Source organism: Clinocottus analis, unplaced genomic scaffold (genome assembly GCF_023055335.1).
Source record: "Clinocottus analis isolate CAN_PGR_092001 unplaced genomic scaffold, fCliAna1.0.p SCAF_11, whole genome shotgun sequence".
NCBI classification, from domain to species: domain Eukaryota; kingdom Metazoa; phylum Chordata; class Actinopteri; order Perciformes; family Cottidae; genus Clinocottus; species Clinocottus analis.
Window position 1 is genome coordinate 20,579,269 of NW_027175832.1, and position 15,753 is coordinate 20,595,021.

The 15,753-nt window shown below is 50.5% G+C and overlaps 1 protein-coding gene across 1 annotated transcript in view; it reads left to right on the top strand.

The window, feature by feature from the left end:
• slco5a1a (solute carrier organic anion transporter family member 5A1a) overlaps positions 1 to 11,397 on the top strand; it is a 14,314-nt gene extending 2,917 nt beyond the window's left edge. Inside the window, exons 3-10 of the mRNA XM_068571090.1 lie at positions 5,760 to 5,892; positions 6,315 to 6,535; positions 6,660 to 6,824; positions 7,612 to 7,810; positions 8,485 to 8,644; positions 9,562 to 9,806; positions 9,924 to 9,988; positions 10,280 to 11,397. Coding sequence (XP_068427191.1) covers positions 5,760 to 5,892; positions 6,315 to 6,535; positions 6,660 to 6,824; positions 7,612 to 7,810; positions 8,485 to 8,644; positions 9,562 to 9,806; positions 9,924 to 9,988; positions 10,280 to 10,800 — 1,709 coding nt within the window. The 3' untranslated portion in view covers positions 10,801 to 11,397. The remainder of the gene's footprint in view (positions 1 to 5,759; positions 5,893 to 6,314; positions 6,536 to 6,659; positions 6,825 to 7,611; positions 7,811 to 8,484; positions 8,645 to 9,561; positions 9,807 to 9,923; positions 9,989 to 10,279) is intronic.
• Positions 11,398 to 15,753: the final 4,356 nt, after the last annotated feature.

A 15,753-nucleotide genomic window follows, 5' to 3' on the forward strand; every position in this document is an offset into this window, starting at 1 on the left:
GTTTGAATGAAGTGTGACAACCAAGAGGTCAGAGGTCAGGCGTCCACGACGATCAGAGATATTTAGATATTTATTTATGCCTCGACAAATAAAGGAAATCAGATTTCTTATAAAACATGTCGCTCGGCTCTCCAGCGCCTCCTCCAGGTGTCTGGTGGGTCGAGCCCCTGGAAAGCGTTTCTGCAGCTTGACGATGCGTCTGAAGTCACGGCCCGCTGCAGTGCCTTGCTCAAAGGCACGTCAGGATGAATGCCCGTTGTTTGGCCTCCATGTCGACGGTGTGACCTTTAACCCCTTCCCCCCACCCCCTCCTCTTCCACATGCTCCCCCTGAGGTTCTCAGTTCTCGCCCCAGTGGACTCAAACAAGGAAAAGCCGAATTAAACCAAGAAATGAGAGCGAAGGTTATGAAAGAGAGGGAGGGAGGAGGGAGGGGGTCTTATGTGCATTCCTGGTGGAGGTGTGGGTGGAGGTGGGAGGGGGGGGGGGTTGATCTGTGGAGCAGCCGGCTGGTGGTACGATGTCGCCTTCCAGGAGCCTGCAGGTCACGGGGTCGACCGCACACCTCCGGGTCGTAAATGCACGAGGCGAACATATAAATTTGACATAAATCCGCTTTGTGTCTCGTGCCTTGCTCGAGGACACAACGGCGGGGCGAGCAGAGCCTTTTATCTTTTAGCCACATCCATCCAACTGCTGCTCGCTTCCACCCGTCTGGCTCCATTGAAGCAGCATGTCTGTCTTTTCCTCTGAAGATCTTTAGTTTGCAACGAGCTCAAAGTTCCTCTCAGGTGCTTTTCTTTAAAGGAATGCTTTGCAGCGTGGTGTTTGTTTGCCGGTGTGACTCCGGCCTGCAGGGAGACCTGCAGCGCGCCAAAGCAACCGATGCGTTGGTCTGGTCATCTCTTCCCCGTAAAGGCCTCGTCTGGTTCCTCTGGTGGAGGTGGAACATGAACACAAGGCAAACGCAGTGGGAGGTTCAAACGCGACTCTTTCAGTGAACAACACAAGTTGTTGTGTCTGTCTGCCGCCTCGCCTCAGAGAACACGGGGGGACAAAGAAGTGCTTCATCCCGTTATTTACCACGACGAGCCCGAATCTAGAGCGCACAAAGAACTGCATTTCTCCTCTTTTTAGAAGATAAAAGTGGTGTTAAGTATTTGTACCACGGCCCACTCGCGTCTCGGCCCTTTGCTTCACCGTAGCCGACATGAGAGGCTTTACATGAGGTTACATGAGGTTATATATGAGGTTATACATGAGGTTATATGAGGTTATATATGAGGTTATACATGAGGTTATATGAGGTTATATATGAGGTTATATATGAGGTTATACATGAGGTTATACATGAGGTTATGTGAGGTTATATATGAGGTTATATATGAGGTTATGTGAGGTTATATATGAGGTTATATGAGGTTATACATGAGGTTATACATGAGGTTATGTATGAGGTTATACATGAGGTTATATGAGGTTATACATGAGGTTATACATGAGGTTATACATGAGGTTATACATGAGGTTATACATGAGGTTATACATGAGGTTATACATGAGGTTATATATGAGGTTATACATGAGGTTATGTGAGGTTATACATGAGGTTATGTATGAGGTTATACATGAGGTTATGTATGAGGTTATACATGAGGTTATGTATGAGGTTATACATGAGGTTATACATGAGGTTATACATGAGGTTATACATGAGGTTATATGAGGTTATATATGAGGTTATACATGAGGTTATACATGAGGTTATACATGAGGTTATACATGAGGTTATGTATGAGGTTATATGAGGTTATATGAGGTTATATATGAGGTTATACATGAGGTTATACATGAGGTTATACATGAGGTTATATGAGGTTATATATGAGGTTATACATGAGGTTATACATGAGGTTATACATGAGGTTATACATGAGGTTATATATGAGGTTATGTATGAGGTTATATGAGGTTATACATGAGGTTATACATGAGGTTATACATGAGGTTATACATGAGGTTATACATGAGGTTATACATGAGGTTATATATGAGGTTATGTATGAGGTTATATGAGGTTATATATATGAGGTTATACATGAGGTTATACATGAGGTTATGTATGAGGTTATGTATGAGGTTATACATGAGGTTATATATGAGGTTATACGAGGCTTTATATGAGGTTATACATGAGGTTATACATGAGGTTATATTAGGTTTTATATGAGCTTATATATCAGGTTTTATATGAGGTTATATGAGGGAATATACATGAGGTTATACATGAGGTATGAGGTTATATATGAGGTTATATATAAGTTTATAAATCAGGTTATACATGAGGTTATACATCAGGTTTTATATGAGGTATGAGGTTATATATACATTTATTTATGAGGTTATAGATGAGGTTATATATATAAATGTATTTATGAGGTTATATATGAATGTATTTATGAGGTTATACATGAGGTTATATATAAATGTATTTATGAGGTTATATATAAATGTATTTATGAGGTTATATATAAATGTATCTATGAGGTTATACATGAGGTTATATATAAATGTATTTATGAGGTTATACATGAGGTTATATATGAATGTATTTATGAGGTTATATATGAATGTATTTATGAGGTTATACATGAGGTTATATATGAATGTATTCATGAGGTTATACATGAGGTTTGGCCTGAAGGAGACCAGCCCTCCATTAGAATAATTGGGCTCATGGTTGCTCTGTGACCTCTATAAGAGTCGCTCTGTTTGGCCGCCGTCAGAGCGACATATTTCGTTTTGGAGGCAATATGTTGCTCAACGGGGCAGTTTGTGTTCGGCATGCGTTGCCCAAGACTGTGATTCTAGTTATTTAACATTTGTTGAGACTATTAACACAACCGCAAACAACCAGCCCTCAACGTGGTCTTTCTGGAGGTCACCGCTTGTTTTGAACCGTTTTAACCCCGTAGACCCAATGAGTTTACTACTTGTGTTATTTCCTCTCATTTCTTTCCTCGTTTGTTTTGAAGATGTGTATTCACTCGTCTGAGTCATCGTTTGTGTTCATTCTGTGAGCGTCGGGTCCAGACTGAGCGCCATGAAGTGGTGTTGCGTAATGAAGCCGCTTTGGGAATCGGCTCCTCGGTTTATTTCCTCCATGGAAAGCCTCCGTTACAAATCGGGGTCGTGGAGTTTGAAGGTCGCGTCTTTTTAGAGGGCGAAGAGAAGCCCTCGCGTTGCATTGTGGGAAATGGAGCTTAATCTGCAGCAGAACAGAGTGTCCTGCTCTCAGCCACTGTTCAACTATTCCTTTATTTTAAATCGTCTTCTCGTGAGTCTCTTTGCTCTGAGGAATCCCTTTAACCTTTTTAAAATAAATACCCGTCACAACTTTACTGTTCATCATCATCGTCAAATAAAACAAAAATCCCAAATGTATTATTTTTAAATCCTTGAATAAACCGTTTGCTTGAACCAGATCTTGTACAAAGTATGAAATTATGAATTCACGTGACAAAGAAATAGTTTTTTTCCCCAAATATAGTTCCTACATAGCCGACTGTATCCAGACTGTTGGGTATGTAGAGTCCAGTGTTTGTCAAGTAATTGATGAATAAACTCTTGATTGGAATAGTTTACATGACTGTAGCTTAGCTCCGCTCAGCAGTCTGGTCTTCATGCTTCTGGTCCTGCTCCCAGAGGTCTCAGGTTCTCTGATGAAGAAACCAGTTCACAGACTGAACAATGTGACTCAAAGAAAAGAGAAAACGCCACAAAAGCTGCGCTCGGTTAATGTGTGAAATAAATAAGGTAAACGTTGATCTGCGGCCGGCGGTCGAGTCGTTGGCCGCTACGTGAAACGCAGACGACCGGACAGGAAGTGAGATTAAATATGAAAACATCCCATAAAAACATCCCATCGCCGTTCATTGTGTCTCCATCTCGCCCGGCCTGACCTCAGCTGCCCGTCTGTCTCCCCAAACACCAAGTCATGTGACTCCCCTCCCCCACCTCTCTCTCTCTCTCTCTGTCTCTCTCTCTCTCTCTCTCTCTCTCTCTCTCTCTCTCTCTCTCTCTCTCTCTCTCTCTCTCTCTCTGTGTCTCTCTCTCTCTCTCTCTCTCTCTCTCTCTCTCTCTCTCTCTATTGGATGAACAAGGTGCAGCTGCAGTTTGTGTTTGTGTAAAAGATCTGACGAGCCTCCTGATCCTGATTCATGCTTTTGATTTATGTTGAATTGATTGAAAGCTTACGAGCGTTTTGCTTGTTGATTTTAAGCTCTTGAAGCCACGCAGTCATTATGACCTGTCAGAGAGGTGTTATGACCTGTCAGAGAGGTGTTATGACCTGTCAGAGAGGTGTTATGACCTCACAGAGGTGTTATGACCTGTCAGAGAGGTGTTATGACCTGTCAGAGAGGTGTTATGACCTGTCAGAGAGGTGTTATGACCTGTCAGAGAGGTGTTATGACCTGTCAGAGAGGTGTTATGACCTCACAGAGGTGTTATGACCTGTCAGAGAGGTGTTATGACCTGTCAGAGAGGTGTTATGACCTGTCAGAGAGGTGTTATGACCTGTCAGAGAGGTGTTATGACCTGTCAGAGAGGTGTTATGACCTCACAGAGGTGTTATGACCTGTCAGAGAGGTGTTATGACCTGTCAGAGAGGTGTTATGACCTGTCAGAGAGGTGTTATGACCTGTCAGAGAGGTGTTATGACCTGTCAGAGAGGTGTTATGACCTCACAGAGGTGTTATGACCTGTCAGAGAGGTGTTATGACCTGTCAGAGAGGTGTTATGACCTGTCAGAGAGGTGTTATGACCTGTCAGAGAGGTGTTATGACCTGTCAGAGAGGTGTTATGACCTGTCATGCTTTATCCTCCCTGCGTTATAATTAATACAGTTCCTAAACCAGATGAGCGTGTGTTATTTCCATAAATAGCAGAAGATGTGATTGTTCTCTCAGTCGGCAACGAGAGCTGTTGATGCATCACTTGCAATTTGTCGTTTTATTTTGAAAAGCAAAACATTGGTGATTATAATTTGTGAATGAGGCGTTGTTGAAACCTCCTGCTGCCATGAACCCATGAGCCCCGGCTCTCTGACAGCTGGACGTTCATCTGGCTCTGAGGGTGAAGTCACGCCACCGATTCTCTCTTCTTTCAACCCGAGCCAAGAACTTTAAGATGATAATTCCCTCTAATTGGAGAAACGGTATTCTCAGCCTGAAGCAGGGCGCTTATTACACGGTCATATGATTTGCACACATGACACACACACACACACACACACACACACACACACACACACACACACACACACACACGTAAAGCTAGATTAGTTAGTAGATTTGAGGGTTAAAGTTAGGCGTTGAGTTTGTTAAAGACATGGAGGCTGACGAGAAGACAAATGTTGATGAAATCATGTTCATAAGACGCAGACAGTCCAGGAAGCTGCGTTCTCTCTCTTGACCACCAGGGGGCGACTCCTCTGGTTGTATAGAAGCCCATGCTTCATGTTAAAGCTGCATTCTCTCTCCTGACCACCAGGGGGCGACTCCTCTGGTTGTATAGAAGTCTATGCTTCATGTTAAAGCTGCGTTCTCTCTCCTGACCACCAGGGGGCGACTCCTCTGGTTGTATAGAAGTCTATGCTTCATGTGTTAAAGCTGCATTCTCTCTCCTGACCACCAGGGGGCGACTCCTCTGGTTGTATAGAAGCCCATGCTTCATGTTAAAGCTGCTCTCTCTCCTCAGCCATCATGTATGTGATGGGAGCTCTGGGTCCGGCTGCTGGTTACCTGCTGGGCGGCGTCCTCATCGGCTTCTACGTCGACCCCGAGACCGCCGTCACCATCGATCAAAGCGACCCCCGCTTCATCGGCAACTGGTGAGAACAGTTTGGAGATTCATCCGCCACGAAAAATAGTCCCCAAGGAATGCACGATGTCCTCTTTTCCTCTTTTTTTTGAGTTGTAACTAAAATCATTAAACCTCGTTAAAACAGCCTCATGCAGAATATGCTCTTTTATTATTTTATTCGTGTGATGGAAGTGTGATTATAGAATTCATCCAGCTCATTTCAATGCACAGGATGCATGTTCTGGTCTCCTGGTCCTTGCACCTGGTATCTGGCGTCCGTACCAGACGGCTGCTCGTCTATTTGCAGCTCTGAGCTGACGGCGGAGCAGTGACTCACTCGCGAGCCCACATGAGTCCTCGGTGACGGTGAATGAGTGAACCGGTGGTTCCACACGAGGCTGAAGAGGCCGGTTGGTTATCTAACGAGTGTCTGGTGGCTCCTCCGTCCAGGTGGAGCGGCTTCCTGCTGTGTGCCGTGGCCATGCTGCTGGTCATCTTCCCCATGTTCACCTTCCCCAAGAAGCTGCCGCCCCGACACAAGAAGAAGAAGAGGAGGAAAAAGGTGAGCCTGGACGAGCTGTCCGGCGACGACGACGTCCTCAAGGAGAAGAGCAGCAACGGCAAGAGCCAGGCGGTGTCCTCGTCCATGGGCTTCGGGAGGGACATCAAAGGTACGCGGGGCGATGACATCACCGTCTCTTTTCTCTTTAAACGACAGTATACGAGGCCAGCTGGCCGACGTCTCTCTTAACGTTTGTCACACTCCTCTTCTTCCTCCTCCTCTTCCTCCTCCAGACATGCCCAAAGCAGCCATGAGGATCCTCAGCAACGTGACCTTCCTCTTCGTCAGCCTCTCCTACACGGCGGAGAGCGCCATCGTCACGGCGTTCATCACCTTCATCCCAAAGTTCATCGAGTCCCAGTTCGGCATCCCGGCCTCCAGCGCCAGCATCTACACCGGTGAGCCGCCGCAGCGCATCACTTCCTGTCCTCCTTTTCACAAAGCGCTTACATTCAGGAGCTGATTCAATGAGGAGCAATGTGAGACAAAAAGCTGCCTGAATGTCTCTGCAGCGACCAGGACTTTTATTTTCTGTCTGTTCAGCACCGCTCTGCTGTTTTTAAAATTATTTATTTATTTAATCTTAGAGCAGCCGACCCAGACACACATTAATAATGAAGAAAGTCACCTGGGAGCCGGAGGACTGAGTGCATCACTCTGCATGCACACCCATGCTAAAGGAGCACGCATGCTAAAGGAGCACGCATGCTAAAGGAGCACGCATGCTAAAGGAGCATAAATGCTAAAAGAACATAAATGCTAAAGGAGCATGCATGCTACAGGAGCACGCATGCTTAAGGAGCATACATGCTAAAGGAACATGCATGCTAAAAGAACATAAATGCTAAAGGAGCATGCACGCTAAAGGAACATGCATGCTCCTTTAGCATGCATGCTAAAAGAACATAAATGCTAAAGGAGCATGCATGCTAAAGGAACATGCATGCTCCTTTAGCATGCATGCTAAAAGAACATAAATGCTAAAGGAGCATGCATGCTAAAGGAGCGTAAATGCTAAAGGAGCATGCAACCTCACGGCGTGTTATCAAGGTTTCCTCTTGGAATTGAACATATGCAAATTGTGTCGGTGTGCGTTTCCTTCTGGTGTTAGCATACACCACTAGCTGTAAGACGCTAATATAAGATGTTCTCTGAATCCCCAATATGCACCTTTCTCCCCCCCAGGTGTGATCATCGTGCCGAGCGCCGGCGTGGGCATCGTCCTGGGCGGCTACATCATCAAGAAGCTGAAGCTGGGCGCTCGCGAGTCGGCCAAGCTCGCCATGATCTGCAGCGGCGTCTCGCTGCTCTGCTTCTCCACGCTGTTCATCGTGGGCTGCGAGAGCATCAACCTGGGAGGCATCAACATCCCCTACACCACCGGGTGAGGGAGGAGGGGGTTCTCTCTCCTGACCAGCAGGGGGCGACTCCTCTGGTTGTATAGAAGTATGTCAGGCGTTTCTCTTCTTTTTGGGACGCCGTGTCCCCGAGAGCGATCGCACGGCATCGATGGAAAATGTCCAAGAACAGCTTGGAAGAGAACTCCTTTTGGCCGAGCGCCTCTCGTGTTTCTCCCTCCGGTCTTTTTGTTGTTGTTGTTGTTGTTGTTGTTGTTTCCTCTTTCAGTCTGCCCGCCTCTCTTGATCTTTAGTTCTGTGGCTCTAATTCTCTCTTTGTTATTTTGTTGATTCATCTGTTTGTTCCTTTCAATATCCTCTTTTTCTCTTCCTCCATCTTCTTCTTTTATTCTTTCTTCTCTTTGCCCTCTAATCCCTCGTTCTTGTCTCTCTCTTCCTCCACATCCCTCTCTCCTCTCCTCATTTCCTCTTGTATCTTTCATCCTTCCAACACTTTTCTTTATCACCAATTCTTTTGCTTCCTTTGTTTCCGTGAAGAGCGAGCGCTGAATGTTTTATCAGGTTTCTCTGCAGAGATGCACCCTGGGAGTTGTAGTCGTCTAGACAAAGTAAAGACTCTTTGTTCTCTGGCTGCTGGTGATCTTCACATCCTGCAGCTTTTAAAATGACGAACGCTATAAGAGCTTCTTCCTGTGTGCAGGCCGACGCTCACCATGACGCAGAGGAACCTGACTGGAGGATGCAACGTCAACTGCGGCTGTAAGATCCACGAGTACGCGCCGGTGTGCGGCTCCGACGGCATCACGTACTTTAACCCCTGCCTGGCCGGCTGCAGCAGCGTGGCCAACGACAGCAGCGGGGTGAGAGGCAGCGCGTCACGTTCAGCATCTACTGCACTGGTGTTGTTGTTGTTGTTGTTGTTGATGATGATGGTCTCGTCTAATGTTGTGCAAGGAAACATCCTCGTTAGCGTAAACAAACCTGAATAAAAGGTTCTGATTCTGATCAAGAACGTCAAGCTTCAAGTTTCAGTGCTGGTGCCAGAAGCTGTGGAAGCCCTTTTCCTCCAGTAACAATTATATATATTTAGCTTGATCATTACATCTCACCATTTAAGTCACAATTATGAGAAAAATGTTGAAATAATTTTTAAATTTTTTTTAAAAAAACCTTGATTTTTAAAAAAAAAATTCTCTTGAAATAGATAAAAAGTTAAAAAATGTTTCTTCTATTATCTTCCATACCATACCCCAAAACTAAGCTAGGGAAAATATTTTTCTATTTCTATTATCACAGCTCAATTTTTTATTTCTATTCATATTTTTTACTCCACTGGCAGAAAAAATGTGCTTCCATAAAGAGAAAGCAGGGAAACTAAATTTGGTATATATATATATATATATATATATATATATATATATATATATATATATATATATATATATATATATATATATATTAAAAATAAATCTCCCCATAATAAGTTATAATATATAAGATAAAAAGTCATAATTATGAGAAAGAAGAAAAACATTTAAAGCAATTATTTTGAATAACTCAACAAATTTTCAAATTTTTCTTCTTCTTTTTATTATCTTCCACACCATACAGCACAGATGACAAATTATATTATCACAGCTCAATTTTTATATTTATTCATCATATTTTTTACTCCACTGGCTGAAACGTGGTTTCATAAGAAATGTGAGAAAGCAAAGAAAGCTTTTTTTGTCTTCTTAACTCCGCCCCCTCCTCTTGACTCCGCCCCCTCCTCCAGATCCGTAACTACTCGGACTGCGCCTGCGTCCAGAGCCGCCAGGTCATCACGCCGTCGTCCGGCGGTCAGGGCGGCAACCAGCTGCAGCTCGTCATCGTCAAGACGTACCTGAACGAGAACGGCCACGCCGTGGCGGGGAAGTGCAACCGCGGCTGCAGCACCCTGGTGCCCTTCCTCATCTTCCTCTTCATCGTCACGCTCATCACCGCCTGCGCCCAGCCCTCCGCCATCATCGTCACGCTGCGGTACGTCTGAGAAGCCGTCGACGTGGAGTTCCTCCGCCCGCCGACCTTTATGACCTTATGTGACCTTCATGACCTTATTTGACCTTCGTGACCTTCATGCTCTTGTGGCGTCTGCAGGTCTGTCGCGGAGCCGGAGAGGCCGTTCGCTCTGGGGATGCAGTTCGTCCTCCTCAGGACGCTGGGTGAGAAACAGGAAGTAGATGCAGACGGCGTTTAGTTCTGATGCTCTGAGGTCACATCGCAGGATTCATGGAGAACCTGGAAGAGTCATGGAGTTTAACATGGTTATTTCCAGGCCTTGAAAAGTCTAAGTCCTGGAAATATGATTAAAAGTTATGAAAATGTGGTTTGAAATTTATGAAATTTGGTTAAATATCATAAAAAATGTATTCAAAGTCATGGAAATGCATTTCTCTTCTCGCTCTTCTTTCCTCTGTCTCCTCGCCTCCTCTCCTCGTCTCCTCTCCTCTCAGCCTACATCCCGACGCCCATCTACTTCGGCGCCGTCATCGACACCACCTGCATGCTGTGGCAGCAGGACTGCGGCGTGCACGGCTCCTGCTGGGAGTACGACGTCACCTCGCTGCGCTTCGTGTACTTCGGCCTCGCCGCCAGCCTGAAGTGCGTGGGCTTCCTCTTCATCTTCCTCACCTGGTACTCCATCAAGTACAAGGAGCAGCGGGTGGAGCGCTGGCTGAAGCGCCACCTGTCGCCCGTGGACACCGTGGGCGGCCTGGTGTGCCACCCGGGCGGCCACAAGGGCCACGCCCGCACGCGCTCCTGCCCGGTCAACATCCCGCGGGCCGACCACGCTGGCGTTGGCGGCGGCGCGCAGCACGCTAACGCGCCGCCGCGCGCCGGCCCGCTCAACCGCGGCGTCAGCACCCAGAGTTGCCCCGGCAACGAGATGAAAGCAATAACGCCGCCGCCGCCTGCGGCCGCGCCGCCACCGGCAGCGGCGCGCTCGCTGGAACACGTTTCAGTCAAAGTCTAAAGGAGGAAGAGGACGAGGAAGAGGAGCGACGACGCGGTCTCGCCCGCTGGCGTCCGGCTCTCGTCCCGTCGCTTCCCGTCTGCAGCGAAGGAAAAAATATAAGATTCAGAAACCTTCCGGCTCTGCGGCGGTGGGACGGGTCCGGGGATCCGAACCCTCTGAACACGTGAACGACACGCTTCTTTTTTAGCTTGGTGAAAATGTTGAAAAGCGACCGGGTGTCACCGCTTAACCCCTCCCCCCCTCGGCTATATGTGCCTTCTGTCACCGCGGTCCTCACATGTATAGTATCCCTGCAAACACACTGGAGCCCCTCCCCTCCCCCCCGCACACACACACACACACACACACACACACACCTGTAGGAGGAGGAGTCAGATCCCTCAGCTCCGCCTCCGTCTGTTCGTTCTTCATCTTTAGAGTTTTCTCAAGGAGACAAAATGAAAACAGACTTCATGGAAACGTGAATCTCTTCTGCGCGTTGAGCTGTGAACCGATGACCCGGTGCTACGACAGGTCGGTAGGGTCTGTTTTAGGGTTAGAACCCCGACTGGAAGCCAGCGGTCAGGGGGTGGAGCGGTACCGCCCTCTAGAGGCATCACGATGCAGCATCGCCCTCTAGAGGCATCACGACGCAGCATCGCCCTCTAGAGGCATCACGACGCAGCATCGTCCTCTAGAGGCATCACGACGCAGCATCGCCCTCTAGAGGCACGACGCAGCATCGCCCTCTATAGGCATCACGCAGCATCGCCCTCTAGAGGCGTGACGCAGCATCTCGCTCTAGAGGCATCACGCAGCATCGCCCTCTAGAGGCGTGACGCAGCATCTCGCTCTAGAGGCGTGACGCAGCATCGCCCTCTAGAGGCGTGACGCAGCATCGCCCTCTAGAGGCGTGACGCAGCATCGCCCTCTAGAGGCGTGACGCAGCATCGCCCTCTAGAGGCGTGACGCAGCATCGCGCTCTAGAGGCGTGACGCAGCATCGCCCTCTATAGGCGTGACGCAGCATCGCCCTCTAGAGGCATCACGCAGCATCGCCCTCTAGAGGCGTGACGCAGCATCGCCCTCTAGAGGCGTGACGCAGCATCGCCCTCTAGAGGCGTGACGCAGCATCGCCCTCTAGAGGCATCACGCAGCATCGCCCTCTAGAGGCATCACGACGCAGCATCGCCCTCTAGAGGCATCACGACGCAGCATCGCCCTCTAGAGGCATCACGACGCAGCATCGCCCTCTATAGGCGTGACGCAGCATCGCCCTCTAGAGGCATCACGCAGCATCACGCAGCATCGCCCTCTAGAGGCATCACGCAGCATCGCCCTCTAGAGGCGTGACGCAGCATCTCGCTCTAGAGGCATCACGCAGCATCGCCCTCTAGAGGCGTGACGCAGCATCTCGCTCTATAGGCGTGACGCAGCATCGCCCTCTAGAGGCATCACGCAGCATCGCCCTCTAGAGGCGTGACGCAGCATCGCCCTCTAGAGGCGTGACGCAGCATCGCCCTCTAGAGGCGTGACGCAGCATCGCCCTCTAGAGGCATCACGCAGCATCGCGCTCTAGAGGCATCACGCAGCATCGCCCTCTAGAGGCGTGACGCAGCATCGCGCTCTAGAGGCGTGACGCAGCATCGCCCTCTATAGGCGTGACGCAGCATCGCCCTCTAGAGGCATCACGCAGCATCGCCCTCTAGAGGCGTGACGCAGCATCGCCCTCTAGAGGCGTGACGCAGCATCGCCCTCTAGAGGCGTGACGCAGCATCGCCCTCTAGAGGCATCACGCAGCATCGCCCTCTAGAGGCATCACGACGCAGCATCGCCCTCTAGAGGCATCACGACGCAGCATCGCCCTCTATAGGCGTGACGCAGCATCGCCCTCTAGAGGCATCACGCAGCATCGCCCTCTAGAGGCATCACGCAGCATCGCCCTCTAGAGGCGTGACGCAGCATCGCCCTCTAGAGGCATCACGACGCAGCATCGCCCTCTATAGGCGTGACGCAGCATCGCCCTCTAGAGGCATCACGCAGCATCGCCCTCTAGAGGCATCACGCAGCATCGCCCTCTAGAGGCGTGACGCAGCATCTCGCTCTAGAGGCATCACGCAGCATCGCCCTCTAGAGGCGTGACGCAGCATCTCGCTCTATAGGCGTGACGCAGCATCGCCCTCTAGAGGCATCACGCAGCATCGCCCTCTAGAGGCGTGACGCAGCATCGCCCTCTAGAGGCGTGACGCAGCATCGCCCTCTAGAGGCGTGACGCAGCATCGCCCTCTAGAGGCGTGACGCAGCATCGCCCTCTAGAGGCATCACGCAGCATCGCGCTCTAGAGGCATCACGCAGCATCGCCCTCTAGAGGCGTGACGCAGCATCTCGCTCTAGAGGCATCACGCAGCATCGCCCTCTAGAGGCGTGACGCAGCATCGCGCTCTAGAGGCATCACGCAGCATCGCCCTCTAGAGGTGTGACGCAGCATCGCCCTCTAGAGGTGTGACGCAGCATCGCCCTCTAGAGGCGTGACGCAGCAGCGCCCTCTAGAGGCATCACGCAGCATCGCCCTCTAGAGGTGTGACGCAGCATCGCCCTCTAGAGGCGTGACGCAGCATCGCCCTCTAGAGGCGTGACGCAGCATCGCGCTCTAGAGGCATCACGCAGCATCGCGCTCTAGAGGCATCACGCAGCATCGCCCTCTAGAGGCATCACGCAGCATCGCCCTCTAGAGGCGTGACGCAGCATCGCCCTCTAGAGGCGTGACGCAGCATCGCCCTCTAGAGGCGTGACGCAGCATCGCCCTCTAGAGGCGTGACGCAGCATCGCCCTCTAGAGGCATCACGCAGCATCGCCCTCTAGAGGCGTGACGCAGCATCGCCCTCTAGAGGCGTGACGCAGCATCGCCCTCTAGAGGCATCACGCAGCATCGCGCTCTAGAGGCATCACGCAGCATCGCCCTCTAGAGGCGTGACGCAGCATCTCGCTCTAGAGGCGTGACGCAGCATCGCCCTCTAGAGGCGTGACGCAGCATCTCGCTCTAGAGGCGTGACGCAGCATCGCCCTCTAGAGGCATCACGCAGCATCGCCCTCTAGAGGCGTGACGCAGCATCGCCCTCTATAGGCGTGACGCAGCATCGCCCTCTAGAGGCGTGACACAGCATCGCCCTCTAGAGGCGTGACGCAGCATCGCCCTCTAGAGGCGTGACGCAGCATCGCGATCTAGAGGCGTGACGCAGCATCGCCCTCTAGAGGTGTGACGCAGCATCGCGCTCTAGAGGCATCACGCAGCATCGCCCTCTAGAGGCGTGACGCAGCATCGCGCTCTAGAGGCATCACGCAGCATCGCCCTCTTGAGGCATCACGCAGCATCGCCCTCTAGAGGCGTGACGCAGCATCGCCCTCTAGAGGCGTGACGCAGCATTGCCCTCTAGAGGCATCACGCAGCATCGCCCTCTAGAGGCATCACGCAGCATCGCCCTCTTGAGGCATCACGCAGCATCGCCCTCTAGAGGCGTGACGCAGCATCGCCCTCTAGAGGCGTGACGCAGCATCGCCCTCTTGAGGCATCGCGCAGCATCGCCCTCTTGAGGCATCGCGCAGCATCGCCCTCTAGAGGCGTCACGCAGCATCGCCCTCTAGAGGCGTGACGCAGCATCGCCCTCTAGAGGCGTGACGCAGCATCGCGCTCTAGTGGCATCACGCAGCATCGCCCTCTAGAGGCGTGACGCAGCATCGCCCTCTAGAGGCATCACGCAGCATCGCCCTCTAGAGGCGTGACGCAGCATCGCCCTCTAGAGGCGTGACGCAGCATCGCGCTCTAGAGGCATCACGCAGCATCGCCCTCTAGAGGCGTGACGCAGCATCGCCCTCTAGAGGCGTGACGCAGCATCGCCCTCTAGAGGCATCACGCAGCATCGCGCTCTAGAGGCATCACGCAGCATCGCCCTCTAGAGGCATCACGCAGCATCGCCCTCTAGAGGCGTGACGCAGCATCGTCCTCTAAAGGCATCACGCAGCATCGCCCTCTAGAGGCGTGACGCAGCATCGCGCTCTAGAGGCGTGACGCAGCATCGCGCTCTAGAGGCATCACGCAGCATCGCCCTCTAGAGGCGTGACGCAGCATCGCGCTCTAGAGGCGTGACGCAGCATCGCGCTCTGGAGGCATCACGCAGCATCGCCCTCTAGAGGCGTGACGCAGCATCGCCCTCTAGAGGCGTGACGCAGCATCGCCCTCTAGAGGCGTGACGCAGCATCGCCCTCTAGAGGCGTGACGCAGCATCGCGCTCTAGAGGCATCACGCAGCATCGCCCTCCAGAGGCGTCACGACGCAGCATCGCCCTCTAGAGGCGTGACGCAGCATTGCCCTCTAAAGGCATCACGCAGCATCGCCCTCTAGAGGCGTGACGCAGCATCGCCCTCTAGAGGCATCACGCAGCATCGCCCTCTAGAGGCATCACGCAGCATCGCCCTCCAGAGGCGTCACGACGCAGCATCGCCCTCTAGAGGCGTGACGCAGCATCGCCCTCTAGAGGCATCACGCAGCATCGCCCTCTAGACTCTATAAGGGTGTTTGTTTGTTTATTTGTTTGTATTTGGCTCTGAATGGAACAAACGAGAGGATCAATGTGACATTAAACCAACAACAAGCAGCAGAACGACGTTAAGGAGACACGAGTCCCTTTGTGTCTCAGACAATCAGTATTATTATTATTATTATCAGTATTATTATTTACATTTGAGACGTTTGGACCTTTTCCTTTGGGGTCATGTGCTGATCACTTCCTGATGTCTTTGTTTAGAGAACAACTTGCAAAGAGAGAGAAGAGGAAGCGCGCTGCAGCGTCTCAAAGCTAACGTTTATTTATTTTATGTTTATGAAGTGATGATAGAAGATGAAACCAGCTGAGTGCTGGAGACAGTTTTTTACTGTTTGATTCAAACAAATTGTTCCTGATCTGGAAAACAGGAT